Consider the following 27,375-nt stretch of genomic DNA (forward strand, 5'->3'; position numbering starts at 1 on the left):
GAGTGGGACAAAATTCCTTCAGAGCGATCTGAAAGACTCATCATCAATTATCGCAAATGCTTGATTTCAGTTATTGTTGCCAAGGGTGGCACAACCCATTATTAGGTTCAAGGGGAAATTACTTTTTCACAGTCAGAAAGGTTTGGATTTTATCTGTGTGTTCGTGTGTGTGCGTGCGTGTGTGAGTGTTCGTGTGTGCGTGCGTGCGCGTGTGTGTGCGCTCGTGTATGTGCGTGTATGCGTGCGTGTGTGTATGCGTGTGTGCCTTAATAAACCCAAAACTTCTCAACAGTGACGCATACGTGCTCACCACTACTCCTCCTCGCTGATCCATTTGCAGTCATTATCAATGTCGCCCCAAAATAACGTTCCTCGGACACCGTTGCCGGGGGAGGCTCCAGTGTGTCAACAAAACCAGAGGTGGAACTCTGCGTTTGGAATTCACCCCGGAATGCATCTGGCATTGAGGCACAGGCCCCTTTGTTGCAGACAGTTGTGGAACGTCTCCACGACATTAACACAAACTTACTACCGTCACAACAACAGTCGTCATCATCCTTTCAGACATCCTTGAACTGACATATTTATAGCTCTGTTTTCTTACATGGAACCTAATGGAATAGAATGGAAAAACGTGGGCTTCCCTCCTCTATAATTCAGAGAGGGAATACCCTTTCGTATTGAGGCCACACCCATTTTGTTGTAGACGCCTGGCAAAAGAAAAAGGTGGGACCCGATTAAACTGACAAGGACATTCATCATAGATTAACCATGAAAATAAAAGGCAAATTGTCACGCACGGAAAAATAATGAAATTAAAAGGGAGGGAGAAAGAGAGTCACTTGTGTCCATGGTTTGATGACTCCGTGAGACAAGAGGAAAGTCAAGAAACGCCTCTAAGTGGAAGCGCGTTTGTCTTTGATTTTTCAAAGTAAAACTTAAGGCAAGACACGAAGAAGATCCCGCAGAATGAAACCAAGTGTCTGGAATTCTTTCACTATTGGGGACTCTGAGACTACACCAGAGCAGGCGCTGTGCACCCCTCCACATCCAAACTGCAAGAAAGGCCATTGTGCCATCACTGATTAATTCAATCATGTACATCAGAAATGGGCAGATACAAGAAATCGTTGTACTGTATTTCAGACTTGAAGTGCAGACAAGCATGCCAGTCTTTGTATTCGAGATATTAAAACGTTTTCCATCAAAAGTAGCCTTTATAAAGAAGAATTCGTTTTCAAATCCCGTTCCTGTGAAATAAATCTTATCCAACATATGCGGTAATGTCCAACCAATTTGAACTTGATTTGGCTCAAATTTACATTGAATATTAAAATTCGACCCCGTTCTAAATTCCTGCTCGTCCTTGTGTAATTCAATTCCATCGTACATTTCGCTGAGCGCCTCAAACGGTCCTCCCATTTGTTTTATTCTGAAAGCTACACCCTCTTTTTCCTGCCATTTTAGTGGTAACTTGATAGCTGCCCTTTAAGAGGGCCTCAAAAGAACGAAGAGGACCACACAACAGAGAAAGTCGCGTCTGTTTCACCGACTGGACAAGTTCCTGCAGGAAGAGTGACTGGATTGGAATCATTTGTTCTCAAGATGGCAAATATGGAGGGTTTTTTTCTACTTGGAAGAAGCACAAACCTCAAGATCACATCTCTAGTCTTCTTTTGCTGCTGCTTTGTGTGGAGGTCAGAAGGTGAATACAAAAGCTATGAATGGGATTATATTATTAGAATGAAAAAATATTACTGTTGTCACTATATTGCCTAAGAGTCAAACTCCTCTTCAATTTAAAATTACACGAAAAATATTTCATTTAAAAATAAAACGTGAAAAAAAATACTCCAAATGTATTTCATGAGCGGTATCAAAAATGGAGTGAGTTATTTTACTACACTGTACTGTAGCTCCAATATCATTACAATTTAAAAATAAAGTATTTTAAATTGTTTCCTGCAATTATTACTGTATGTGTAATTAAAATAAAACGTAATTTTATTTAGTATTTTTTACCTCACCTTCTTAACAGTAATCCTCGATTAATGTCTTAGTCTGTCTGTATGTATTCAGCCTTGACACTTCAGATTCTCTATTGCGATGTCAACGCGGCTGTAGACAGAGGAATAAAACCAGGCAAAATATAAAGTCAATACGAAAAAAGAACACTTACACAAACCTGTACCCTGTGATGTGCACAAACTGTACAAAAAGAGAGATGAGTGAGTTGCCTTGAGGGGCACTGTCATCACAGACGTCGCAATAAAAGTTTGCCTATTGGTGAGCAACATACATGCGTAAAGTTTGGTTCATATTTTCTTGCCCCATCTCTCTCGCTGAACTTCAATCTCCAACATCTACTCCCATTCCTCTTCATATTTATTCATTTACCATTTATCCATCCAGGTTTTTAGTATATGAAGTTTAGATGAGAAAGATTAAAGTTTATCCTTTTGACTAGTTGGCAAGATCCAAATTCAAAGAACAAAGATGGCAAGAACACAACCTTCATGACATCACTTCTACGTGCTGACTTTGAAAGAACGCATCATGTAACTGTAGTTTCGAACTGCCGATGTGTCCATTGTCAAGCAACATACATACATAAAGATTGGTTAGAATATTCTTATCTCTTCTAGTCATCTCTCTCGCTTAACTTCACTCTTAAATGCTAACGCTCAATTCCTTCCATATTTCTGCTTCGCATTAAGGAGCGACACTGCACGCTGCTTTTAACTTTTTCTGAATTCAATACGCAACACAAAAATCTAAAAATGTCATATGTTGCTTTGAGGCACAGCTTAATACAGGGGTGGCCAAACTTGGTCCTGAAGGCCTCATGCCTGTTTTCCTTCTCGCCCTGCTGCAACACACTTGATTCAAATTAATTAGGATCGTTATTGGATTGGATTGGATTGGGTAAACTTTATAGTCAAATGTCTTGTTATCTTGCTTCTTCAGAGCTTGCTGATGAGCTGATTGTTTGAATCAGGTGTGTTTCAGCAGGGAGAGACGGAAAACAGGCGGCAGCACTTTGTAGATTGAGTTGGACACCCTTTCCCTAAAATGATAGCGTTCTTGTTTTTTTCAAAAAACAACAATGGTTGCTCCTAATGTTTCTTAACTCATTTCGTCACGGGCCATAATGTCATTAATGGTTTTCATCGGAGTGCTGTGATGACTAAGAACCAAAATAATGCAATATGTTATGATCGCCTCATATTAAATAGAACAAATGAATAGTTTTGAAATCAGCAGCCAGTATTAACCATGTGTTGAAATTTTATCACATTTATTTTAAAAGGGAGATCCGTAACAAGAAGAAGGAAAAAAAAACGCTTGCGATATCTCAATGTATTGGTATGTGAAGACAATTTGCGATTTGGCTCTTTTAGCAAGAAATATGAAGTCAGTGCCCATACTTGGCTTTCATGGGCCACATGAAATGATGAAAGGCACCCATGAGTTTGACGACTGCGTATCAAAAAAAATAATTTTTCTCACATTCTCTCCATATTAGTACATACACATGCAGCCTGTACATCTATTTATCCCGGCGTTGACACTTGGCCTGTTTTTCCTCAAGCCGAGTGTGGCAGGCCTCAGAGAGGACAAAACAGCGTGCTTACCGACCAAGCGCTCCTGATGGATACATTTCTAGAGGGCTCCAGCGTCACATTGGAGTGTTCCAACGGCTACGAAAAGGAGGCAGGCTCGGAAGTCATAACTTGCCAGAATGGCAACTGGACTCAAGTTGAGCTCATCTGCAAAAGTAAGCTGGAATTGTCATTCTCTTGATATGTGTCAAAGCAGAGTTGCCAAAAGTACTCACACTCTGTACTTAAGTACAGATACCGTACGGTCAAAAAATGGTCAAAGTAGATGTACAGATTAAACTCCTTACTTCAAGATCTGTATTGGAGGTTTCGATTTTCAGTATCGATCCCCACATCACTATTATCTTGGGTAAGTTTGACTTTTCCACCATCAAAACAATGTGATGTCATAGATTTGCTGACGAAGACAGAGTAACAAAAAAAGTGAAATTAAATGAAAAAATATATATATCTTACTACCCAGCACAGCCCCAAGGCAAATGTAACTCAGGAATCTATGGTTGGAATTGATATAAATCATTATTTATTGTTTTGGTCAAGTCCTGTTCAATAAAACATACGTGATGAATCTAACTGCACCAAGTTCAATTCTTAATGTAAATATTCATATGTTTACAAATGCACCAAGCTTGAGTAAATTAGTACTGCATGAAATGCTCAGATGGATCAAAAAAAGCAATCAAAAGTGAATTGAATTCAATTGAATTGGGCCCTCGTGAATCGATTTTGGATATCTGAATTGAAACCCAGCACTAATAAGGCCACAAATGTCAATCAAGATCCTGAGCTCACCTGACTTTACCGCTCTCTATATTTATCTTTTGCTATGACACGTCATCAGCTGCCGATTTTGAAAGAAGGAATGAGTCATTTTGACAGCACAGATGTATTTGTAAATGTGAGTGTATGTAAAAAGTCATCAGAAAGATAAATGCTCAGGTTAAGTATGATATTCCTTGAAAATCGACGTGAGTATAAATACTTGCGCTTCATTACACATTCTTGTTTTACTGGTTTGTTTTGTTTTTGGCACCATAGAAAGAGACTGCGGTGTGCCTAAACCTCAACCGAACATGATATTTGACATCACAGCCGGTACCCTCTTTGGCGACGTTGCGCAAGTCACGTGTGACAAAGGGTGAGTGTGAAGAGAAATCTCTTTTGCCCTCATAAGGCCATTATAAAAACCTGCAAGTGTGTGTGTGTGTGTGCGCGCGCGTGCCCAATATGTGAAGTTTGAACTCTCATATGCCAAAAGCCGTAACCACCTTCTCATCTAACCATTTGCTGTAGCCCTTTTCGTCATTGGGTGAGATGCGGCCTATCCCATTTGATTTTGGTCGCCAGCCAGTCACAGAGCACATATAAAAACAAGCATTCACGCTCACATTTCCACTGATGGAAAATTAAGCTCTATGATATCAAGGATTTAAAAATGAAATGGACTATCAATAGGCCACTTGCAGCTCAAGCCAGTTGGCAGTGTGAGGAAAGGAGTGTGTCAAAAAAAAAAATAGCTTCCATTACTATTAATATATACGATACAGCTTTATTAGATCTGCAAATGATAACCAAAAACTATTCACGACGAAAAAAAAAAATTCTCTTCAAAAAAACAGTCCATAAAGATAATTCAATTTCAGAAGCAAAACTAGTTTCTTCTACATTCTGCTGTGTCAGGGTGGAATTTATGAACATATCGTATTAATCATCCTATAGTAACTGTTTTAAAAATTATGTTCTTACTGCAGTTTGCACTTGTTTTGATTCTGAATGTAAAGATGTGATTCTGCTACTGTTGAGTGCAGTACTGGATCTAGTCCAATGGGATGCAGGGCTGTTGCCCCCCACCCCCACCCCTCCCCAAACCTTATCAATTTGCCTTACCACCTTAAACAGAAAGCTGTAATGTAACAATATTGCAAATAATGACAAAATAGTGGCATGTTTAACAAATTTCGCCTTTGAGGGACAGCGTTTACTACAGTGGACAGCTTATGAGGTTATCGGGTGACAGGTTATCATGATTTGGGCATGAAAGGATTGATACATAAATGCAGTGGTACCTTGATTTACGAGTGCTCCAAATGACGCGTTTTTCAATGATGCACAATCCCCCCGTTGCACCGCTCAACGAAAAATTCCCTTTGCCATCTCCGGTAGCCTTCACCAAGATGCTGAGTCCACTGAAAGATTTGTTCACAGGTCAGATTTTCCCAGAACGTTTTGGGGCCAATTGACTTTTGAAGTTCTGTTTGAAAACCTCTCAACAAAAACCGCCGTTATTCCTGTTGCCAACGCAAATGCAGAATGTATGTCCTTGATTATAGAGAGGCGGGAACACCAAAACAGAGGAAAATCCTGGGCTAAAGTAACTTTTCCATCACCCTGCTGTTTCCACAGTTATGAAATTAGCGGCTCCAGCTTCAAGCGGTGCTTCTTGCCGGGCTGGATGGGAAGATCCGAATGTCACAGTAAATGTCCACCTTCTTTCCATTGTCTGCTTGTTTGTGACAAAATCAGTCGATGTCTTGCTCTACTACCTCAGACATCTTCTCTCAGATTTTCTCAAAAATATTTGGGGGGGGGGGGGGATTAAGAGGGTAAAAAGGGCTGGTAGAGGGATGATCTCAAACGGTTTATGGAAGCTAGCCTTCAAAATTAGTAGCATTGTTGCGATGAGCCAAATGGGTCGAAAAAAATGTGATCTAACATTTGGGCCAATGCCAACTTGGCTTTGTTGAAAATGAAGAGACTTCTTGCATTGACATCACCTGTGAAAGTGTGACCATTGGCTTGCAGTTGTGAAGCAAGAAGAGAAAGCAATAGCGGCCAAACTCAGTCATGTGACATCAGATCAATAGGGCTCTGGAAATAGTAATCAGTGAAAGTTTGATGAATAGCTTACATTTGTGAGCGTTTTCGGGCAAATATTCTGAAAAATTAACTGATTTCATCTTTTTTTTTTAAATTATTATTATTATAGTTGAGAATGATGTAAAAAAAACAAAAACTCTTAGCCGGTGTAAAACTTTGACCACAGCTGTCTTGGCTAATGTAAAAACAAAGCTGCTCAACATCAGATGAGTTTTCACCATTTATGATAACAACTGTAAATGGAAATCTGAAGCTTGTGACCCAATCTGTGACTGGTAGAAGAGGAACACGCACTTACCTAACCTTTGACTGCAGCCAAATGTGAAAAACTATTGCATTCTTGTGATAACACTGAACAATAATTCTTGAAAGTTTGGTAGACAGAGAATCACAACAACCTTGTCCAAGATACGATAAGATTCAAAGCTAATGGCTCAAAAAGTCGAAATATAGCCTCCAAAATCAACAGCGATTGTTATGTTTGTGCCATTCTTCAGTATTAACGTGCAACCAGCCCGCAGAGGTGAACAATGGCAAAAATTCATGGGATTCCCAAGACCTCCCAACGTACGGCCAAGTCATCCTGTATAACTGCGACGAAGGCTACACGCTCATCGGGAACGGCTCCATCCTGTGCGACGAAACGGGTCAATACGATTCTCCGCCTCCTGAATGCAAAGGTGAGGCTGCTTAGCACTGGTTGTTTTGCATCTAGTTGTATGTATACATGTATGTATGTATCCAGTTATTTTTGATGTAGTAATATTCTACCCAGGTGACACTGCACTCTGGTCCTGTAGAGGGCAGTAATGAGTATTGCACGTCCTTCTGCTGGATTTGGTGGGCCTCAGCGCCAATGCAAGCGGAATGAGAAAAAAAAAGTGCAGTTCGATCTGGATCTGGTTGGTCAAGTTCCCGATTTGGCTCCGATATGAAAAAGAAAATCCTCAATTTCATACTTTATTCAGATCTGGTGGTTCACTGCCCCTATTTGCCCCCAATGCAAGCAGACTGGAACAATTGAAAAGTTGAAAATGAACTTCTCACTGTTGCATTTTTATCTGAATCTGGTGGGTCAGCTCGCAATTTGGTCCCACTGGAAGTAACTTTTGTTACTTCTTTTCAGATCTGCACTAAAACTGCATTAGTATGATGTGGCCAAATATTAGCATTTCATGAGCATCTTTTATCTACGTTGTGACCACATTGTATTGCTTCTATGTTGAAATTCATTAGAAAAAAAACATACTGCAAATTATGTTAAACTGTAGGTTTCGGTCACATCATGTCAGGTTGTTTTCCATTTTTTGCAGTCCTTTCGGCAACGACCATGGCATCAGCAGCAGCTTACAGAGATAAAATTATCAGGGGTGGTACAGAAGTCACCGCGCGGCGAGGTACATACCGCACATGTGCGCGCACACACACACACGCAAATATCTTTAAGATGCCCTTGCCCAAAGTAACTTTTTTGAAAGTCACTGTCATGCCTGTGTTCAAAGATGACACACACACAATGACGATGGCGGGAGAGGAGGGGATGGCAAATAATGTGACATCATCGCCTTCATCTTTCTTCCAAGGTATAGCAAACTTCTACATTATCAGAAGCAGTGTTTATTATTTTGCACACACGCGTGTGTGTGTGTGTGTTTGTGTGCATGCACGTGTGTGTGTGTGTGTGTGTAGTCCTGGAAACCAGCCACGAACCACATTAAACTTGTGTTAATTATGGTATAAAAAGAAATTCTCATTTCATTGACTGATTTGGCTTATGATCTTCAGAAACCCATGACGTGGTCACAGATGCCAAAAAAGATATCGGTGAGTTATTGATCACATGAAGTGTTGATATTTTGCATTGTTATTGATGCGCCGCATGTGTCTTTCAGATTATTTACCTGTTATACTCAGCGTGGTGTGCGGCACACTCGGTAACCACCTCATTTACTAACTCCTATTAATTTAAAACTGAACAAATTGTGAACAATGCGTTTGTTTGTGTTCAGTCGTATGCATAGTGGCACTCTGTCTGTATCGGTGTCTTCTAAGGAGGAAAGGGTATGTCCAATTTACTTGCTGCATTGAGTTTAATTTTTAGATGTTTGATTAGGGGCAATGCGAGTCTCGTCATGAAAATATTTCCAGCATTGGCGGCAGGGTAGACAGAAAATTGGCAATTCATTTTCATTGTAAAACACTTTACCAATAACGCACTGGTCAAAAGTATTGGGACATCCAATCAAGTGAAACTAAAGAGATGGCTCTGCCCTAAAAATAAATCGTCTGTGTCATGTGAAAAACTGTTTGTTCATTTTTGTCTTTTGTTCTTTTTTTTTATGTTAATGAGGTGTCTGCATTTGTGACCTTGTAGTTCATATGACACTCAAGAAGACATGAAGTCCAACTTCTTACTCTTCCAAAACATCTAGAAGGCCGACAGCATTCCAAGGTACCAGTCTGTTCCCGTGTGTGAAAACATGCTCACCCAGATTTAATACACACTCAAACAAAAAAGGAATTCTCAACATTTTTTTTTGTTTTTTTAATACCTCCAGCTGGAAGAATGCCGATCTGCTGAATAGCATCTGGGAAGTCAGGAAGGATGTGCCAACACACTGGAGCAGTCCCTCAGAAGGGAAGAAAGGGAAGGGGAAAAAAAGAATTTGAAAAATAATATTGCACTTCCACTGGCAGGCCATTCTGTTTAGTCAATGTGTCGCCAGTCCAATAATAGTGCACTGGTCAAGCACTTTTTTGTTATGTTTATCACAACGTTGTAAATATTCACTGCGACCGAAGTATTTTTTAATGTAGGTTTTTTTTCGATTGATAACTGGAATAAATGTACAGTATGTTCTTATGGGTCAAATATGCAGTTTGGCAAAGGCTCTTAGCGTGAGAAAACGGGTGTCGATGAGTCCCTGCAACAATGCGGTTCAGTTTGCTGGCTGCGACTGCGGTGGCGGCAGCTGATAAAAGACACAATCAGCTGCATTCTTTGACTTTGCGTGGTCCTCCTGCCCCTCATTGTGAGGTCTCCCCTTTGCTCGGCTGTGATGGATAATGCAGCACTTCATGGCAAAGAATGCAGAAAGTGGACTACTTGCGTTTACGACTGAGGCAGATGTGCCACGCCCCCCACCCCCTTCTCACCTTCCATATATGTTAATTTAAAAACTAGATGAAAACTTTTTTTTTTGTAATTATTGGAATGTGATCAGGCTTTGTAGCGATTAGCTAGTCTGCTTGACAATTGAAATCCTGGTTCTAGTTTCTACAGAATGGAGCGACATGTTCTCCCCATCTTTGCGTGTTCTTCCAAGTTCTCTGGTTTCCTCCAACAAGTTGATTGCAGTGTCTATGTCTGAATAGATAACGGATGGATGGGTTTGTGGAATTTTTTTGGGTTGTACCGGATAGATTGTTGTGTTTTCATGTTATGTCTTGGTTCCCGACGTGCTTTGTCTTCTGTCTTGTCTTGCTTGATTCGATTTAGTCTCGGTGTGTTCTCCTCAGCCCCGTTTCTTGTGTCAACAAATCAACTCCCGACACCCACTCATGCGTTGTCCAGGTGTGCTTCATTGTTTTCTCAGTTTGCTCTCGTCGGTTGTCGGTACATTGAGCTACTGTTAGTCATACTCATCGAGTCATGTTTCCTTTTGTGGCAAATGTATTCCCTGTTAGTTTAGACCTTGCTTTTCCCTCGACTAGTTTGTCATTTCCATATACCTTTTTTGCCTTTTTTGTGATTAATTCCCTTTTTTTCCGCTCACTCTTGCTCCATGGGTTTTGCCTCCACACCAACACTGTGACTAGCTAATTGTGACGCTGTCTTAAAAACATATTTGAAGTAAATTTCAGAACAACGGAAACTCGCGCTTATTTCCTGAGCACTTATAACGCAGGTCATAACAGTGTGATAAAAATGTCATTTAACTCATTCACTCCCAAAGACGTTTTTAAACGTCTTTTCAGACTTGGTCTAGAATTGGCTGGTACTGAATGAGTTAAAAACAACAAACCCACTGGCCTCACAAGTCTTTATTTCTCCTCTTTGAAGCACTTAAACTGGCACAACTTACGTCCAATTTCTACAATGCTCCTTGTGGTCGAGGACAAGCTGGAGCGTATCGCAGGAGATTTGAGATGTCGTGGTACACGCGAGACTGGTCGCCAGCCAATCATACTGAGACAGACTCACCTTGACTCATTATCAATCCATTTTCTTGAGAGTTTATCCTCAGTCTGTGACAACCATTCAGACCTTTGGACAGTTTATAGTCCTTAACGAACCGAACGTTTGTTTCTGGAGCATGGGAGGAAGCCAGAGAACTGAGGCAGATGTCCTAACCACTCAGACACCATTCCCACCCCAGCCCAGTTAAATGTGTTAAATACCCGCCCTCTCCCAATTAAAAAAAAAAAAATGAATATCCATTCTTACACAGTACCAGTTTAATACTAATACGACAATTGAACTTGATTTGTCCGTTCCCCCCCACCCCCGCCCAAAAAAAAGGTTAAATGTGCATCAAATGATGCAACTGTGAAGTTCTTGGAAAATATTGATACTTTTTGTCATGTATTTTTTTTTTAACTGAATAAAGCCAGCGTAAGATTTTTTTTCCGAAATCTTTTACAGAAAGAAAATGGTATCATTGACAAAATATGCAATCATGCGCGTGTTATGTAAGAAGCATTTGGGGATGTTCTGGCTTGGCAGCGAACAGCTATCAATAAACCCCACCCAAAGTGGGGGGAACATTTGTTGGAAAACATCGGGAGGCAGCCGTTCATTTATTTTCAACAAGTTGCAGGAGCTGCAATTAAACAGATGCCACTAATAAGCAGTTTGCCCACCGCGAAGGAGCAGCTGCGAGCACAACCTCCATGCGGTCACGTGTGGTTCTTGTTCCGCTCAACCACGCGGTGCCAAGTCCCATTAAGAAATGATTGAACCTCTTTTTCAAAGGAATGGAGGGCAGGGCACTGGCAACCCCACAGGGGATTCTGTGGGGATGTGACCTCTGTACAGGAAGTAAGGAGACAAACTTGATTGTAATTGACAACCTGAACAAAAACGTGTTGCCTCACTTTTCAGTATCAGCCGGTGTCGTCTCCTCATTGCGTCACAGGCTTTTCATCGGCGAGCCTACACCCATCCTGACACATGTTTGGACACATTTCACAGGCCCCACTCTGGCCTTAAATGTGGATACTTACCGCAGACACAATCTGACGAGAGCTAACTACCAAATCTTACAGTCCCTCTTAAGTGAAAACATTGGATGTCTCCTAAATTCGACAAAGCACAGAGTGGGGGGCGAAAACCCCGGCTAATTTTGAATGATTCATCACGGCCACAAGTGTCAAAATCAAAGCCCGTAGGACAGATCTGGTCTGCTGCCACATCATTTTAAGCAACCCTCATCGGCAAATTATATCAACTTCATTTTTCTTGCTAAAATATAAAAATTACAAGTTTTCTTTCCTTTTAAAAACACTGCAATATCGTGAATGCTTTTTGTTGCCAATCCCTTGTTAAAAATAAAGGTGATAATTATTAATTTGAACAAAATTTTGACTGGCCTATAATTTGTTGCATATGTTATATGAGGGGCGACCCGGTGGTCGACTGGTTCGCGCGTCAACCTCACAGTGCAGAGGCCGTGGGTTCGATTCCAGCGCCAGCCTTCCTGTGTGGAGTTTGCATGCTCTCCCCATGCCTGCGTGGGTTTTCTCCGGGTACTCCGGTTTCCTACCACATTCCAAAAAAAAACGTGTGGCAGGTTAATGGAACACTCTAAATTGTCCCTAGATATGAGTCTGAGCGCGGATGGTTGTTCGTCTCTGTGTGCCCTGCGATTGGCTAGCAACCGGTTCAAGGTGCCCCCCGCCGACTGCCCGAGGACAGCTGGGATGGGCTCCAGCACGGCCCGGGACCCTTGTGAGGATAGAGTGGATCAGAAAATGGATGGATGGATGGAATATGAGGCAATTATATGCTTATATGGGTTCACAATCATAATGGCCCTCCGAGGGAAACCATAACAACAATGACGTGGCCAGCGACAAAAATGAGTTGGACACCCCAGATCCTGGCTAACAGTTAAATTGGCTTTGTCTGGAAACAAGACTGCATGTGCAAACTATTTTCTTTGACATTTGTGGTGAATGACTTGTGAGACACAAAAGTACTCGACCCTTCAGGTCATTTCTTATTTGGCTATTGTTCCATTTGATATCACAATTCCTGAGTCAGTGAACTGCGTTGACCACACATGAAGACTTGCGATCGTAAAATTTTGAACAGGTTTAAAATGGAAGATTATGGACCGTTTTCTGAGCAGATTAGGACCGGGAAAAAAAATTGGAAATTTCTCAGAATTTATCGCAGTTGTGTGTACCCTGTTCAAATATTGTTCCTGCAAAACAAGAGGTTTCCCCTCGTATGTACATATTTTACACACTTAAGCACAAAATGAAATGACCGCATAAATCCAGAAACAGATTTATGTTACTCGTCACCTGGCCAGATTTATTTTTTTAAATTACAGTCTGCATCCTGTTTGTCAAGGACAGGAAAGCGTTAAGGCCAATTTGTTCGTCACTTTCATGGAGATGGGAATTCAGCATGTGCTTACTGTGATGACTCTGATTCCACTTACATGAGGAATAAGAGTCATTATTCATGTTTATCGCAGTGCTAAACCACTTCGAATGGATTGTCCCAGCTGAATCGTAAATCTCATTTTTTTGAGACTGAGTATTTGCATTTAGCAGTTTTTGTTAGTTTGCGTTTATTGTCTGGTACCTGTCTGTGGTCCCTCCTCTTTCTCTGTCTCTCTCATTGTTCTGAGCGAATAATTATAGTCATACAGTCTTTTCGTCTCCTTTTTCAATCAATACATTGAATTGCATTTTTCCCCTGGCATGAAGAGACTTTAGGACCAAGTTCTTAAACATAACAAACAGGTGACCCGGTGGGCCAGTGGTCACAGTGCAGAGGCGCAGGGTTCGATTCCGGCTCCGGTCTCCCCGTGTGGAGTTTGCATGTTCTCCTCGTGCCATCCTATCTCAAATGTAATATTGTTCAAATATGTGACCGATAGAATTAATGCCGACAAGCAGCCACCTGGTTTCGTGATGTTTCATTTCCATCCACAGGAATGATGCGTTTAAACCAAAGGTAAACAAGATGAAATTCCATCGCACGATCCTAACGTCTCGGTTTAGAAAACAACACACCACACGCTGTGAGGTAAAGGGGGAAAAAACTGAATAAATATTTGCTTCAAAAGGACTTGAAACTGCTTGTAAACTTTTGGGATTATGAAGATGTACTGTGTCTTTAAATACAAGACAAACAAGGCCTCGGTGTTGTAATAACAGGAGCAGATGTTAATTTTAAATATTTATGCGGCTTTAATAAGCATCCCTCAAATCCACGTTTCAGAATGATAACTTCTACTGGCTCATCCCCGACCGACCGAGGTACACACATCCTTATAATTGGGCCGTATTTGAGTATCCGCCTATTGGGTCAAAGTGACATCGCCTGATCGTGTTGTGAGTCTTCCTCCCCAACCTGATCAGAAAACGGTCATCGTAAATGTTAAACCTGTTATATGCCTCAAACTCATCTTTGGACCATGACAGACATTTGATTTGGTGGAGGACACCTGCCATCATCGGTGGAGATTAGTTATATATGTGATATGTCGTTAGGGGGCGGCCCAGTGTTCGAGTGCTCACAGTGCAGAGGTCGTGGGTTCGATTCCAGCTCTGGTCTTCTTGTGTGGAGTTTGCATGTTCTCCCCGTGCCTGCGTGGGGTTTTTCACAGGTACTCCAGTTTCCTCTCATATTCCAAAATCATGCATGGCAGGCTGATTGAACACTTTAAATTGTCCCTCGGTGTGAGTGTGAGTGCGGATGGTTGTTCTTCTCTGTGTGCCCTGTGATAGGCTGGCAACCGGTTCAGGATGTCTGTCCCCCGCCTACTGCTCGAAGACAGCTGGGATAGGCTCCAGCATGCTCCGCAACCCTTGTGAGGATAAAGCGGATCAGACAATGGATGGACGGATATGTTGTTAGGCAACTCAAGCACACCACTGACACGCACTAAAAACACCCAAGATGGGTTTTTCAAAAAATTGGTGAAGTTGTTAAAAATCATCTTGTGTGCACCTTGCTTCAAGGGCTGTTCGGATGGAGTGAATTGGCATTTTGAACAACAGTTTGTATTATCCAAATTCGGTCACCAATATGTTAACATCAGTAACCTTTAAAGCCTTACTATTAAAAGTGTGTGTTGGATGTGATAGTGGACCACAACATTTGGCCTACTTCACAGCCGCCCCTCACCTCTCCTGCTGGCAAAGAGCCAAGCGAGGCAGTTGCTGTCGAGGATTCTGCAGAAACCTGAGGAGGACCATTACCCCAGATGTGTCTTATCTGTGGCACTTAATTTCATTACGTAAGCACTCAGGCTGTTTAACCAAACATATAACATGATAATCAGAACCTTGATCCAGGTCGTCACTCATATGTAATGAATTTCTCCCCAGCTCGTGCGCAAGTGGAATTCACTAGAAACGCAGAACTTCTACGTCTTGAGGGTGTAGATTTTTCCTGAGAGCCAAGAAAGGAAAGTCTGACTGTAACGTTTGGGTTGTCATGCTTGATTGAGGAACTCCCTGTGACTCACATTGGCTCTGAGGTGAGGCTTTTGCGAGCTGGTTTCGTGTTGATGTGGCAACGGCGTAAGGCCTCAAGGTTCTGCTAGGGTTTTTTCATGTAAACAAGGGGTACGCGAGGGGCGGAGATTCTTCTCTCAGGCTACCGTATGTATTCTACAGTATCCTCTCGTAGCTAGAGTCTGAAAAGATTGACATGGGCATCGGTGCGATTTGGAGGAGGATGTTAGCAAGCCAGAAAACTGGTTATGAAGCGGGGCCATGTTGGGGCTAGTGTAAGGAGGGAATTTGCCGGGGAGGAGTCAGCGTGGGGAAAGTGATTCACGGGAGTGTGAAGACAGAGCATTGTAATTTATAGTATCACTCCATCATCTGTCACTGTTCCCTATTTTTGGCAGTTTTTGTTTTAAAATACAACTCTCCAGAGGTACATTCTCGATGAATCAACATTGTGGAAGTGACTGATAGCCGGCATTGTCAAAATAGAAAACAAATAAACACAGGAAAACAAATAAAACTAACTGTTGAGTAACATGCAGGGATGAATATTTTAGTATGTTGTTGTATGTATTAAGTGTTTAACTCGAACACTAAGTTGAACATTTGAAATTAATGAATTACGATAATCCTCAATAAAAACGGGCTTGCTAGCACCAAAGTCTCTAAAAATATAAATATCAGATCAAAAGATGAACAACGCAGTGAAGCAGCATCTGTTTATGTCAATAGTGTTTGGGTGGAGTGATCGTCAGAGATGTATTGCACTCCATTACATCTGATTATTTTTGTTGTTTAGTTAAAGTGAATTGTTAAAGTGAATACTTGAATTGGCATATTTCTATGATATAATTTTGTCTTTTCAACATACACTGAATAAATATTTAATGATTTAAAACAGTGGTTCTTAACCTTCTTAGAGGTGCCGAACCCAACCAGTTAATATCCACATTCACCGAACCCTTCATACGTGAAAAAAAAATATTGTATTTATTTTTTTTACAGGGCAGCCCGGCAGTCAAGCGGTGAGTTAACACGTCGATCTCACATTGCAGAGGTACCGGGTTCAATTCCAGCTCTGGCCTTCCTGTGTGGAGTTTGCATGTTCTCCCCGTGCTTGCGTGGGTTTTCTCCGGGTCCTCCGGTTTCCTCACATATTCCAAAAACATGCATGGCAGGCTGATTGAACACTCCAAATTGTCCCTATGTGAGAGTTGGAGCACGGATGGTTGTTCGTCTGTGCGTGCCCTGCGATTGGCTAGCAACCGGTTCAAGGTGCCCCCCGCCGATTGCCCAAAGACAGCTGAGATAGGCTCCAGCACCCCCGGGGGCCCTAGTGAGGATAAAGTGGTTCGGGAAATGGATGGATATTTTTTTACAAATTCAAGATCGGAAAAAAAAACAAAACATTTTTTAAAAACAGAAAAAAAGTAAATGTCAAGCGATAAGTCAACTTTTTTTTAATTGTACGACGTACTATCACGACAGTCAACCGTTGACTACTAAGTGAACTAAATTTCCCACAGCACTCATTGGGCAAGCAATGTAATGTGATCTTCTGCAGGGCCAAGCGGGTGTGTCATAACTCATTGACATGTTGAGTCGGGTGTGTCTTACCATCCAAGGCAGAGGCTCCGTGGAACCTCTGAGACCGATTCACCGAACCCCAACGCCGGGTTCCATCGAACCCAGAACCACTGATTTCGAAGTTATCCACTAGTAACTCAGAAGTAAAGTAGGTTTTCGCGACTCACGTACTGTAATAATTTTGAGGACTGTTTTTACTTGTACATGCTTCACAGTATTCGAACGTAACAGTACTCTTACTTGAGTGCGATATTAGGCTACTCTACAGGCCTCTCCTGATAGTACGATACAACGTACTATGAATCAATCCTAAACTTGCTCTTCTTTGGTTCAAAACCCTGAAAAGGAATTGCCTGTTTTATGTGATCTTGCAAAACAAAAACAACCCCCCCCCCCATTTCATTTTGACTACAATTTAATTAAGTGAAGAAAAATGTGACCTTATACATTTGACATACTGTACATATTTCCACAATTGCGTAAAAATACAACAACACTGACAGCAATTGCAAAAAAAATGACAACTCGTATGAACGCCCTACCATTGGGCAGCCCTTGATGATGTCACACGTTTGCCACCTGCTGGCGGTGTAGGGCAGCGCAACAACAAAGCTGCTTGGAGCTTCCCTCTCCATTGTAACCGATTTCAAATGGTGCTAGACATGATGGCAACTCTGAACACCAGAGGAAAACGGTCATCCTTGGTGAGGCTGTACAATTTCTTGAATGAGGTGCCTTTGCCGTTGGTGTCCCCTGAAGTGTGTTCCTACTCAAGAACACCGATTTCAAATGGTGCTAGATAGGATTTTATACTCTAAAACACCATCTGAAACCGGTTCCCTGGGGAGGAAGCCTCTTCTGAGTGAGCCTGAGGGCCGTCATCTGCAAGACAAACAAAATGAGGCTTTTACCCAGCAAATCAGACTTTGAAACAATGTGTATCTTTATTTTTGCTACTGTAACAAGCATGGGATTGGACTGAATGGTGAGAGTCAATGAAACTGAATGCAGCCAAATATTTTTGATTGTTTCGTACAGTTAGCCCAAATGAAAATGTAGTTTAAATAATTTATAGCGCATAATCTACGTATCATGATCTATGCGATGGCTTCACTTGCTTGTTATTCATGATAACTGCCACTTTGCACAATAGAAATCAACAGGATGACTACAATAAATCTTGTAATTGTTTCCCCACTGCTGCACGTGAACAAAGTGTACTCATCAGATGGTCATCATTTATTGTTGATGACCATTAGGGGTGTGCAGCGTGTGTGGGACACATAGGTCAGTAGATGATATAAATTTGGATCAATGATTGATGACAACATTGTATTTGCCTCAGAGGTGAATATAGCTTCAGGAACGCCAAATAGCTTCTTGGATCATTTATTTTCAGAGGTGTCAAATCCAGGTCCAGGAAGTAAAAACCTTGCCACGTTTGGCTTTCGCCACGGGTTCTTCTACTCTACAGGAAGGTAAATGAGCTTTTGAGTGGTAACAGCTGTGGCTAAAGTCAAAAAAGTCTCACTGTTGCTCGGGAACTACTGGTTGAATGCTAGTCGCTAAGCTAACTTTGGCCTCACCCAGGTCATGGCTGGCTAGAAATTGTGGCATCTCATACCACTTGTACTTATTCTGGTGCACACTAATTAAAGAATCCTGAACCCTGCGGAGAGTAACCAACTATGAACAGCAAATGAGATAAATTGAGTGTCTCGTGAGGAGAATGATACAACAGTTACACAGTCTACGCAAATGAGATGTCCAAAAACCAGAAACTAATCAGTACGTTAGCGTATACGTCAAGCAGGAGGAGGATCCTTTAAAGTCAAAAGTACAGCATATTCATATAATATTTATAGCAGTGGTGTTGTTTATGTTGATGAGTGAGTTTTAATTTTGAGATCTGCACTATAAATGTTCTCTGTCACTTTTTTATAAATATATTTTATTTTTTAATGAATTTATTTTGGTTCCACGATAATTTTTACACTTAAGTTTACATCATAAAATAAACTTTTACCATGCAGCAATTAAATTTCAATCGTGATCTGTATTTGTTACTTTCATAACCTTAAGAAACAACAATATAAAAAGCATGCTACAATTATCTAGAATCTTAATCTTTTTCCAGTGTGTTGACAGAGGCTGTTGTTTTGAGTCCCGATGCTCCTTCCGAAGTGGGTCAGACGCAGAAAGACTGCACGACTTCCGAAACTGGCACAAGTGAGCACAACTGCGCCGGGATGAAGCACGGCCGACTTTGGACATAAATAGTTTACTGTACAGGTCCGCATCAGTTTACTTTTCACAGGTCTGCACCTTGTTCCGCAGCCTAATTTACAGTTTTATTTGATTCAAAGCCAGGTATGATATTCCCTTTGCCTTGCAGCCATCCCGCTGACTATGACAAAGCAACTAATCCAAAAACCTCAGTGTGCTTTTGGGAACAATTTGATTCATCAATCTGGGACTAATCCTCACTCCTTTGTGCTTCAATTTGTAAAACAACTGTTGTCACGCTGTTTAGTTTCACTGTCTATTAATGCCACAATGCCTCTTGCTCGTCTTCTCTTAGAGTCCACTCCCCCCTGTGCCATCCTGAATTCGAGATGCAAACTCCGTATTAGTTAGTCAAAATGACACAATTGTATTGTCACCAAAGTGAGTCGCATTCGAATCGGTGACGACGCTTTGCACCCCTAAGGCCTGGTTATGTGCATGCGTGTGCGCGCGTATAAACAGAGTAGGTGCTTAATCCGCTTACAGATTAGAGGTCCTAATTTATCGGGCGTGAGAGGGGCAAACTCATCGGGCTAATGTGTTTCCACATCGAAAAAGTTTTGCGCAACATGTGTTCAGCGGGCCGAAAACTAACAGTAAAATGCTTCCTTGGAAAAAAAAAAAGGAGTACAATGTTAAGAGTGAAGATACACGGATACAAAATTGTATATTGTAGCAGCTCCTGGATAATGAAAAGTCAATATCTGGATGAATATTGAAATTCGCCCATATTAGGAGTCCATTCCCACCCCTAAAAGGACAATCAACCATAGCACATCCCATAATATCACCAGTGGAATATAAAGTTTGTGCCAAAAATGTACAGATAAAGGTATTAACATCATGGGGGGAAAAAAAACGTGTTTTATTCATTTTTTTATTTTTTTAATGATCCAAAAGTTTCAGAAATTAAGGTAAAAAATATTGTTAATATTTCCTCAGTAAGTCTATTATGAACCATTTTGATCCAAATTTGCCGCATTACCTTTCACAGTTCACTGTTCAAGAAATAATAGGGGCCTCTTAAAATGATGAGATCTTTTTTCTGGACTCCGCAAGAGATGTTTCAGACCTTAAACGTACTATTAACCATGATCATTTTATTTGATGAATACACAGCAACATTAGCCGGTGGTACGTGGGGTCTCTCAAGTGGTACGCAAGGAAGAATAACTGGATGAAATCCAATTTATATCCAACATAGAAAGAAAGTTATAGCTAGTTATGCAAACTGTTTTCACTTTTTTTTTTTTATCCAGCACAGTATGTTTTTAAGTTTTTTTTAAGAACAATTTGGTTGTATTTACCCTCTAAATACTGTAAAATACATTTACATTTGGTCTGCTGGTACTTTAACACATTGAAGTCCATTTTTTAATTATACTTTTATGTACAATAGTTTTTAATTGAATCATTTGGCATTTTTTTCTTTTCTTGTTCAAGTTTTTTGTTTTTCTTGTTTTCGTGTTCAAGCACAGTGTTCATATTCAAACTGCAGAATGTTGATACGTCCTACAAAATTAATGGGTAGTAATAATTGTGTTGCATCCATTATCCCTGAAGCGAGTTGTGTATTTTTATATTAATCACAGTTTTTTAATCATCGTTTGTGGAAATAAAAAAGTAAATTATTCATATAATTGATACATTTTTGCAATGCAGTTCTGTTGTTGAAGTCTTGACAATAGCAAGGCCGTTTTTTGTTTAGTACGCCCCCTGCTGGCCACGTAGGACTACTGCAGTGAAAGGGTCAAGGGTTAAAAGCACGATGGCCGCCTCAAATCGGGTTTGCGGACTCAATTGAGACAATGGAAAACCTGGAAGGAGGTCTCACGGCTAGGTAAGGTTTTCCATCGCATTATTTTGACACACAAAGCATTATTTGATGTTCTGCATTATTTTCAAGATAAAGAGATCAATGTGGGTTAAGTATTAACAACTAATCAACACACCTGCCACCCATAACCTGACCTCCTCTCCAAAACAAACAAATGGTGAATTAATGAAGCCCCCTGGGCGAGTCCCTAGTTTTCAATTGTGAACTAAACTTTGGAATCTTGGAAATAATGGTGCAAGCCAACTGAATTCTAACAGTGCCGTTTTTGTCTTAATTTGCTCTGTGTGGACTTGTGTGCGTTCCGAACAAACGTGATAGTGTTGTGCACCTATACCGCATATTAAGAATGAAACTATGCCTTTTTATTCATCTCTTTTCGACTGCTAAACCTGCCCTTGGGCCAAAAGCAGACATCACCACCAAATGGTTGCCTGTCAGCGTCATGAACACAAGTGATGCCTCCATTTTGCTCTGAACTAGCTCGAAGTGGTATATTACTTCTGCTGTCTGTGATAAATTGGTAATATCGTTAAAAAAATTGCTCCTGAAGGCTACTCTGAGCTTGCATTATATTTAGACAATATGTAATGTCCAATTATGGTCCAATGATAAGAAAAGATGAGGTGCTGAGGCACATTCTGCACACTTCCTGTTTTAAGACCATTTTGGCCAGCTTGCTAGCTTCTAATGATACCTATGAAAAAGCGCTGCTTCACTTGTCTATTAATATTATCATCCTCATCAACATGGTTGAGTGAGGCCCAGGATTAATTTTAGCATCTCTCGCATCCTATTCCTCAACCTTGAGTTGCTCGCTTAAGCTTTCATGAAGATTGCATGTGGCTTTCAGCAGCCATCACAACAGGTTGCTCTCTTTGTAAATGTTTTGATTGATCATGGTCGCATCCCTCCGGGGCACAGCAAAAGATGACAAGACACTTCACGAGTGCATAGGTTTCTAATTTGGCGCGAGAGGCTGCGCCGCTCCCTTCAAACTATTGAGGTCATGCTTCCTTATCCGCAAAAGTGGGTCACTTGTTGCACTGGTCATCCTTGGAAAGGACATTTGGACTACAGATGGCACAGCGTTCACGGTCCTAAAAAAAGACCATTTATTACTAGTCATCAGCTTCCTGTTTGTCTGGGATGAACGATAATCGCATCCCCTCATGGGTAATGTCTTAGACTATTTCACTTGCCCCCACACCTCCCTTCCCAAAAATAAAAAGCAATTCCACTACCGAACGTCTCATTTTTACCTCCGAGGGAGATTTGAGGAAGCCCTTTCATCTCGACACTCTCTGCTAGTTCAGCGGCAGGTAAGCAAGCACACCTCCCTAGACTATGACCAGCTGGAAAGGCGTCCGTGTCAACAGGTTTGTCAGCATGACCTATTGTCACACAGGCATGAGGGCAGATTAATTGAAACAGCTTCAGAGAAAATACAGTATTTAACGGCAACCCTCGAACAGATGTTATATCACAACGAGTCAGGTTTTGTCAGGTAGTAACTCTAAATACCCCCATTTATGAATGATATCATTCACACACATGCATTATAGTAACAACTACCATTCCAACTTGTTGCTAACCAAAACAGCAGCGCCTACACCGTTTGTAGTATGGATTAAAGTGTGGCCTCCTACCAGTTGTAGAAGTTATTATTTGGGAGCATTTTTCATGACAATTATCATTCGGGTAGACTGACAGATGGCCACTTCCCTATGTCCATCTTGATGCACCTAAGTCACCCTTCAAAACGAACAACATGGCGGCTCAGTACTTAAGTGGACCGTCCTCCAAAAAGTGCACTTTGTGACACTTGGTATAGTCACCAACCAAGCAATTTTAAATGGGAAAACAGCAGCCCTGGATAGGAAATCACGGTTTCACAAGCGAACTATTCTCAAGAGAGCATAACTTGTGAGAGGTAAATATCCTATTGTAATTTGGTTTTAATGGAATCAAAAAGACATGATGCAATAGGCACATTGCCACAAGAGATGAAACAGGCAAGCGAGTGTGTGGTCAAGGAGCTATTTGTGGCTATTAATTGTTTTTGTTTGTTTTATAAACATTAGCAGCACAGTGGGTGAGCAGTACAGCATGTTATCCTCGCAGTTCGCAGGATCCGGGGTTCAAATCTTGACTGTTCTCACTCTGCTTGCGTGAGTTTTCTCTTGGCACTTTGGCTTCGTCCCATAAAATCTCACACGTTTGGCTCATTGCACAGTGCGTGCCCCGCTTCTCTTGCCAAGTTCTGGATGGATAGCTGATTCAAGAATTGGATACAAATGAAACCCACTCCACCTGTTACTCTGCAGATGTTGTCGTACCTCTGTTTTCCAGAAATCATTACTTAAATATAACATTTCATTGTATTTTTGAAGTGGTGTCTGCCCAGGGAATTTTGTGCAACCGGTGACTTCCAAAGCGTGTGATTCACCAACCCATCAAAACATCCACTGACTCATACGTTCTGAATGGAAGCATCTGCATTCGTTCTGTCCCCGTCTGTTTATTCATCCGATGCTGCTATCGAATTCCAGCATCCTTCTGGAAGGAGAGTTGAGAGCTTTTCAGCAGCGCCCCCATGAGCTCGAGAGCCGCAACGAGTTTCATCATATCAAGTGCGCACTAAAAAGGAGCCAGCTTATTGTTGACCTCCTGGCAGCTTGTGACGCAGCAAAATGTTGTTGTCACCTGAAACGCGACGCCAGATGCGTCATCACTCACGTCCACCTAGTTTTACCATCGAATTATAAAACGCACTACAAAAGAAATTGGCGTGTCCGCTTTAATCGGATTGTTAAAAGTGAAATACGAGGGTGTCGATTCGTTAGGTGTTTTGTCATTCTTAACTACGTAACACGGACGGTACTCTTCCACTGCGTGATTACGCACTGTCCATCTCTTGCGCAGCATCCTTTTTGGGGCTTTGCCTTCACGCGTTTTGTTTACATCGCTCTCTCATCCTCGGTGAAAAGCCCCGAGTCAAGTTTTGACGCCGAGTTGCGTACACAAGTTGACGCGATGGCGCTACGTTCCGGCCGCTTCGGCGGAAATTCCCACCGGATCTCAACCCAGGCTCCTCTTCTGACGCAGTTTCATTTACCTGTTGTCAAATCGAAGGGAAAACCTTGTTATTCTAAAAGCGCCCGCGGTCGCTCTTGGTCGCAACGGTGTTACGACGACGACTGAGTTTTAAAAATATATATTATTTAAAATATCATTTTGTGCACTTAACAGCAGCGCACCGGGGCTTTTATTGGGAGGACTTCACGCAAACATAAGGAACTACTTTTAGTGGTATTCTCGGCGCGACATTACGCAGCGCGATGACGCGCTCTCCCCTTGCAATAACATAAATAACTTACGTGTTTATAGCGGAGATTTTCTTCCTCTCGAGCAGCTAGTTTGTCGTCGGTCCTCCCGCCCTTCGGCGAGGACTCGGCCCGCTGTGGTTGTCCCCTTCGCCACCGTAGGCCCTAGGAGCGCAGGTTTATCTGCGGCGTATCCCACAGTAACGATTTTCCATAGCGCAAACACCCTCCAACCCGCCCACAGACACTCCCCCGGTCGCCGATTGGTGGAGAGCTACACGAAACACGTCGTCATAGCCGGAATCACATGTGGCTGACGCATGTTTACAAACAACATTTGAGTCACGTGGCCAGAGGTACCAGCTTTTACCGTAAAGCTCCGCCCTTTGTCGTGCTCACAGCCTCTTAGTGCTTTGACATAACTAGGCTGCGCCCTCTGAAGGCCGCATTTCGGCCGCATGGCGTCATTTTCGGCGCAACTCGACCGGATATGGTTTCCAAATTCTAGAAAAGCAATTCGCGCTGGGTCCTCCGGCGCATTCAAAGGCTCCTCTTCATGAAGCATATGTACTGCACAAATCGTGGCGAATTTGGACAGGTTTGATGTGCACTTTGAAATTACGTGTGGGCGAGCTGCGCCGGAAGTGACGAATGGTGACAGAAAATGCGGCCTTCGGAGGCCTTTGGACACAGCCAATGCTGCAAATACACGGACTTTAAAAATGAATGGAGTCACGATTAGCCAGCGTGGCTGAAGCCAGGTGGCAGCTTACGTTGCCATTGGTACTGATGTCTTGTTATTTTTTCTCCCCCGCTGAAAACACTAATTAGTGCGTGTCTCACACTAGATTCCCTGCGTGGTGTAATGAGAATCTCTCAAATTATTAACATCACTGTATGTATGATCGATTCAGAGTATGTTGTCTCAGTATTGTGACGTTTTGATTTCACAGCATTTTCCCCCTGATGGCTGTGATTTCATTTAAATGTGTTCATAGTTCCAACAACACATGCAAACAAATCGTGGAGTCGCACTTGGAGACAGACCACAATTGAGAAAATTTATAATTGCATTCCCACCGATGAAATGTGCATGTAGTTATTACACTGTTACACTGTTATTTACCGTAAAGAAAGAAAATAACGCAGAAACGCCTTGGAGAAATATAACGATTTCAAGGTAGCCCTGCTGGGCAAGTGGCAAAGTAAGATGGCCGCCAGTGGCTTCACTTCCCTGCTCAGGCGAGGAAGCGGCATTGCTTGTCCATTCACATATGAATCAGTGGTGGAACGACGGGAAATGTCAACGACAAGAGCACGACGTCATGAATGATAGAAACACATAATCCGCTGAAAGGATAATTTATAAAACACTGCAGCACGTTCCATGGCATCTACAAATTTCCCCCAGAAACAAAGACAGATAATATTGCTTAGTTTTGATGGACACTGTTAGATAGCCGGTGTACACTTACTGTTTATAAGTACAGTATTGTGGCTCACGTTATTTCTTATGCATAGTAATAATAATAATAATAATAATAATGAACAAACTTGAATGAATACCATGACATGGTGGTGCTTTAATAGATAGCACATCGATGTGCAGCTGTGCCTCACCGTCAGGAGGCCTAATTCAAAACCTCCATTAGACAATATCAGATTGGCATTTTCATGTTACGCCGGCTCCTTTCCACCTTCCTAAAACAACCATGGTATGTGCATTGAAGACTAAGATCTCCACAGAGAATATGAATAGTTGTGGTTCTTTGTGCCCTGCGAATGGCTATTGACCAGTCCTGCGTGTACAATACAATACAGTACATCTTTAATTATAGAGCGCTTTCACAACAGCTGCAGCTGTAACAATTCGCTTTTCAGAACATTTAACATAAAATAATACAACAGATCAAATACCATAAAAACATCGACAATAATATACAGTAATTGTAAACACACACACACACACACACACACACACACACACACACACATATCCCGCTCTAGTTAAATATTCCTAATATGGACACGAATTATAGAAAATGGATGAAAATAAATACTTGAGATGGGTTTCACATATGGAAACAACGAATCAAGCAGGGTCACAGAGGATTCCAAACCTAAACTCATCTTAAATCCAATTGATTTCCCTATAGCAAGTAAAACATCCACCAACTTGCAAAAGCTGGTCATTGTTTTATTGAACGCAGTAGGACACTACGCCATTGATCTTCAGATGGTGTCTTGTTTTTATGTCATAATTGTAATGGCATATTACCTCCACAAAGTGGCGATACAATCCTCAAAATTGTCCTCCATTGAAAGCAAATTCATACTAAGAACTCCGGTTCATTCTGTTATTTGTATGCTTCTGCGGGGTGATTTAAACATGTTTCGCTCTGTTGCATAACAGAAATATCAGCTTCTGCTTCGGTGTTGTTGTAAGAAGTAATAATTCCGAAACGATTTTCTAGTGTTGTAATAGAGGCGCCACACGAACCCCCCCAGCATACAGGCAGAATAAGACCAAAGACAATGTCAGAAATGTCAGCATTTTATTTGGATCGTGCCATGACAAGTATACGAAGCCAGAAAACAAAAAGTCGTCACTGTTGTGAGAATGCACCATGAAAAATATTTTACAAGAGACAACAATTATAGGGTAAGCAGCATCACTATGTGTGTTAGGAACATGTCAAATGTGTCAAAGACCTGACTGTCACTGTTGCTATTGATTGTTGTTGATCTCATTGATGCAACACAAGCAAGTTGGCTGACTTGTGAAGTTGTGACAACTCCTGGTTGAGGCCATCCTAAAGCAGTGTGCAAACAGCATGAGGAAGAAGTGCCAGCCCGTACTGCCATCCCACAAATAAACGATCTTTAGAAAAGGGGGCATTGTTTAAGAGACAGAAACATGCTTTCCCACAGTGTGTAATTCACTGACAAGAAGCAGTGTCACAACCTCAAAATCATCTGTCTAACACAAGTTTACAAACATTTTATTTGTTTATTTTATGAAGTGTAAATTTGAGGTTGTGTATTGAGTATTCCACATGCTGTGAGTACTGAAGTCAAGTGGGGATGTCATACTAGCTCACTTTGGCTCCCATCAAGATGTTGTGAAACTTTATATCCTTTCTTG

At 41.6% G+C, this 27,375-nt stretch overlaps 1 protein-coding gene and 3 long non-coding RNA genes across 6 annotated transcripts; 2 read left to right on the top strand and 2 right to left on the bottom strand.

The window, feature by feature from the left end:
* Positions 1–1,522: 1,522 nt before the first annotated feature.
* On the top strand, positions 1,523–12,050 carry LOC147200983 (complement decay-accelerating factor, GPI-anchored). 3 transcript variants are annotated; one of them, XR_015101638.1, is made up of 12 exons: positions 1,523–1,705; positions 3,593–3,778; positions 4,662–4,761; positions 6,027–6,097; positions 6,998–7,180; positions 7,814–7,897; positions 8,003–8,083; positions 8,286–8,324; positions 8,393–8,434; positions 8,510–8,561; positions 8,851–8,952; positions 9,059–12,050. XR_015101638.1 is itself a non-coding variant. In XM_086118125.1 (12 exons), exons 1-11 carry the CDS (start codon positions 1,606–1,608, stop codon positions 8,930–8,932), a joined length of 996 nt encoding a protein of 331 aa, XP_085974251.1. In that variant the 5' UTR covers positions 1,523–1,605; the 3' UTR covers positions 8,933–8,952; positions 9,059–12,050. The 3 variants fall into 3 exon arrangements, 1 of the variants encoding a protein (XP_085974251.1); XM_086118125.1 differs by having other exon boundaries at positions 8,875–8,952; XR_015101639.1 differs by lacking the exons at positions 8,393–8,434; positions 8,510–8,561 and having other exon boundaries at positions 8,875–8,952.
* A 2,944-nt stretch (positions 12,051–14,994) lies between these two features.
* LOC147200984 (uncharacterized) lies at positions 14,995–21,563 on the top strand. The gene is made up of 6 exons (XR_015101642.1): positions 14,995–15,223; positions 16,203–16,222; positions 18,184–18,262; positions 18,922–19,013; positions 19,366–19,416; positions 20,779–21,563. It is a non-coding gene; the product is annotated as an uncharacterized LOC147200984 (long non-coding RNA).
* Positions 16,165–17,535, bottom strand: LOC147200985 (uncharacterized). Its single transcript, XR_015101640.1, has 2 exons — positions 17,327–17,535; positions 16,165–16,530 (listed from the first exon to the last, which is right to left on the bottom strand). It is a non-coding gene; the product is annotated as an uncharacterized LOC147200985 (long non-coding RNA).
* A 4-nt stretch (positions 21,564–21,567) lies between the features above and the next one.
* On the bottom strand, positions 21,568–24,429 carry LOC147200986 (uncharacterized). The gene is made up of 3 exons (XR_015101643.1): positions 24,285–24,429; positions 22,167–22,298; positions 21,568–22,004 (listed from the first exon to the last, which is right to left on the bottom strand). It is a non-coding gene; the product is annotated as an uncharacterized LOC147200986 (long non-coding RNA).
* Positions 24,430–27,375: the final 2,946 nt, after the last annotated feature.

Source organism: Hippocampus guttulatus, chromosome 8, assembly GCF_054856545.1.
Source record: "Hippocampus guttulatus isolate MCC_2025c chromosome 8, RoL_Hgut_1.0, whole genome shotgun sequence".
Lineage (NCBI taxonomy): Eukaryota > Metazoa > Chordata > Actinopteri > Syngnathiformes > Syngnathidae > Hippocampus > Hippocampus guttulatus.

Coding starts and splice junctions, on each gene's coding strand:
- LOC147200983 (XM_086118125.1), top strand. CDS start 1,606: ATGGCAAATATGGAGGGTTTTTTTCTACTTGGAAGAAGCACAAACCTC. Junction 7,181..7,813: donor TCCGCCTCCTGAATGCAAAG/GTGAGGCTGCTT, acceptor CATTTTTTGCAG/TCCTTTCGGCAACGACCATG. Junction 8,435..8,509: donor CGTGGTGTGCGGCACACTCG/GTAACCACCTCA, acceptor GTTTGTGTTCAG/TCGTATGCATAGTGGCACTC.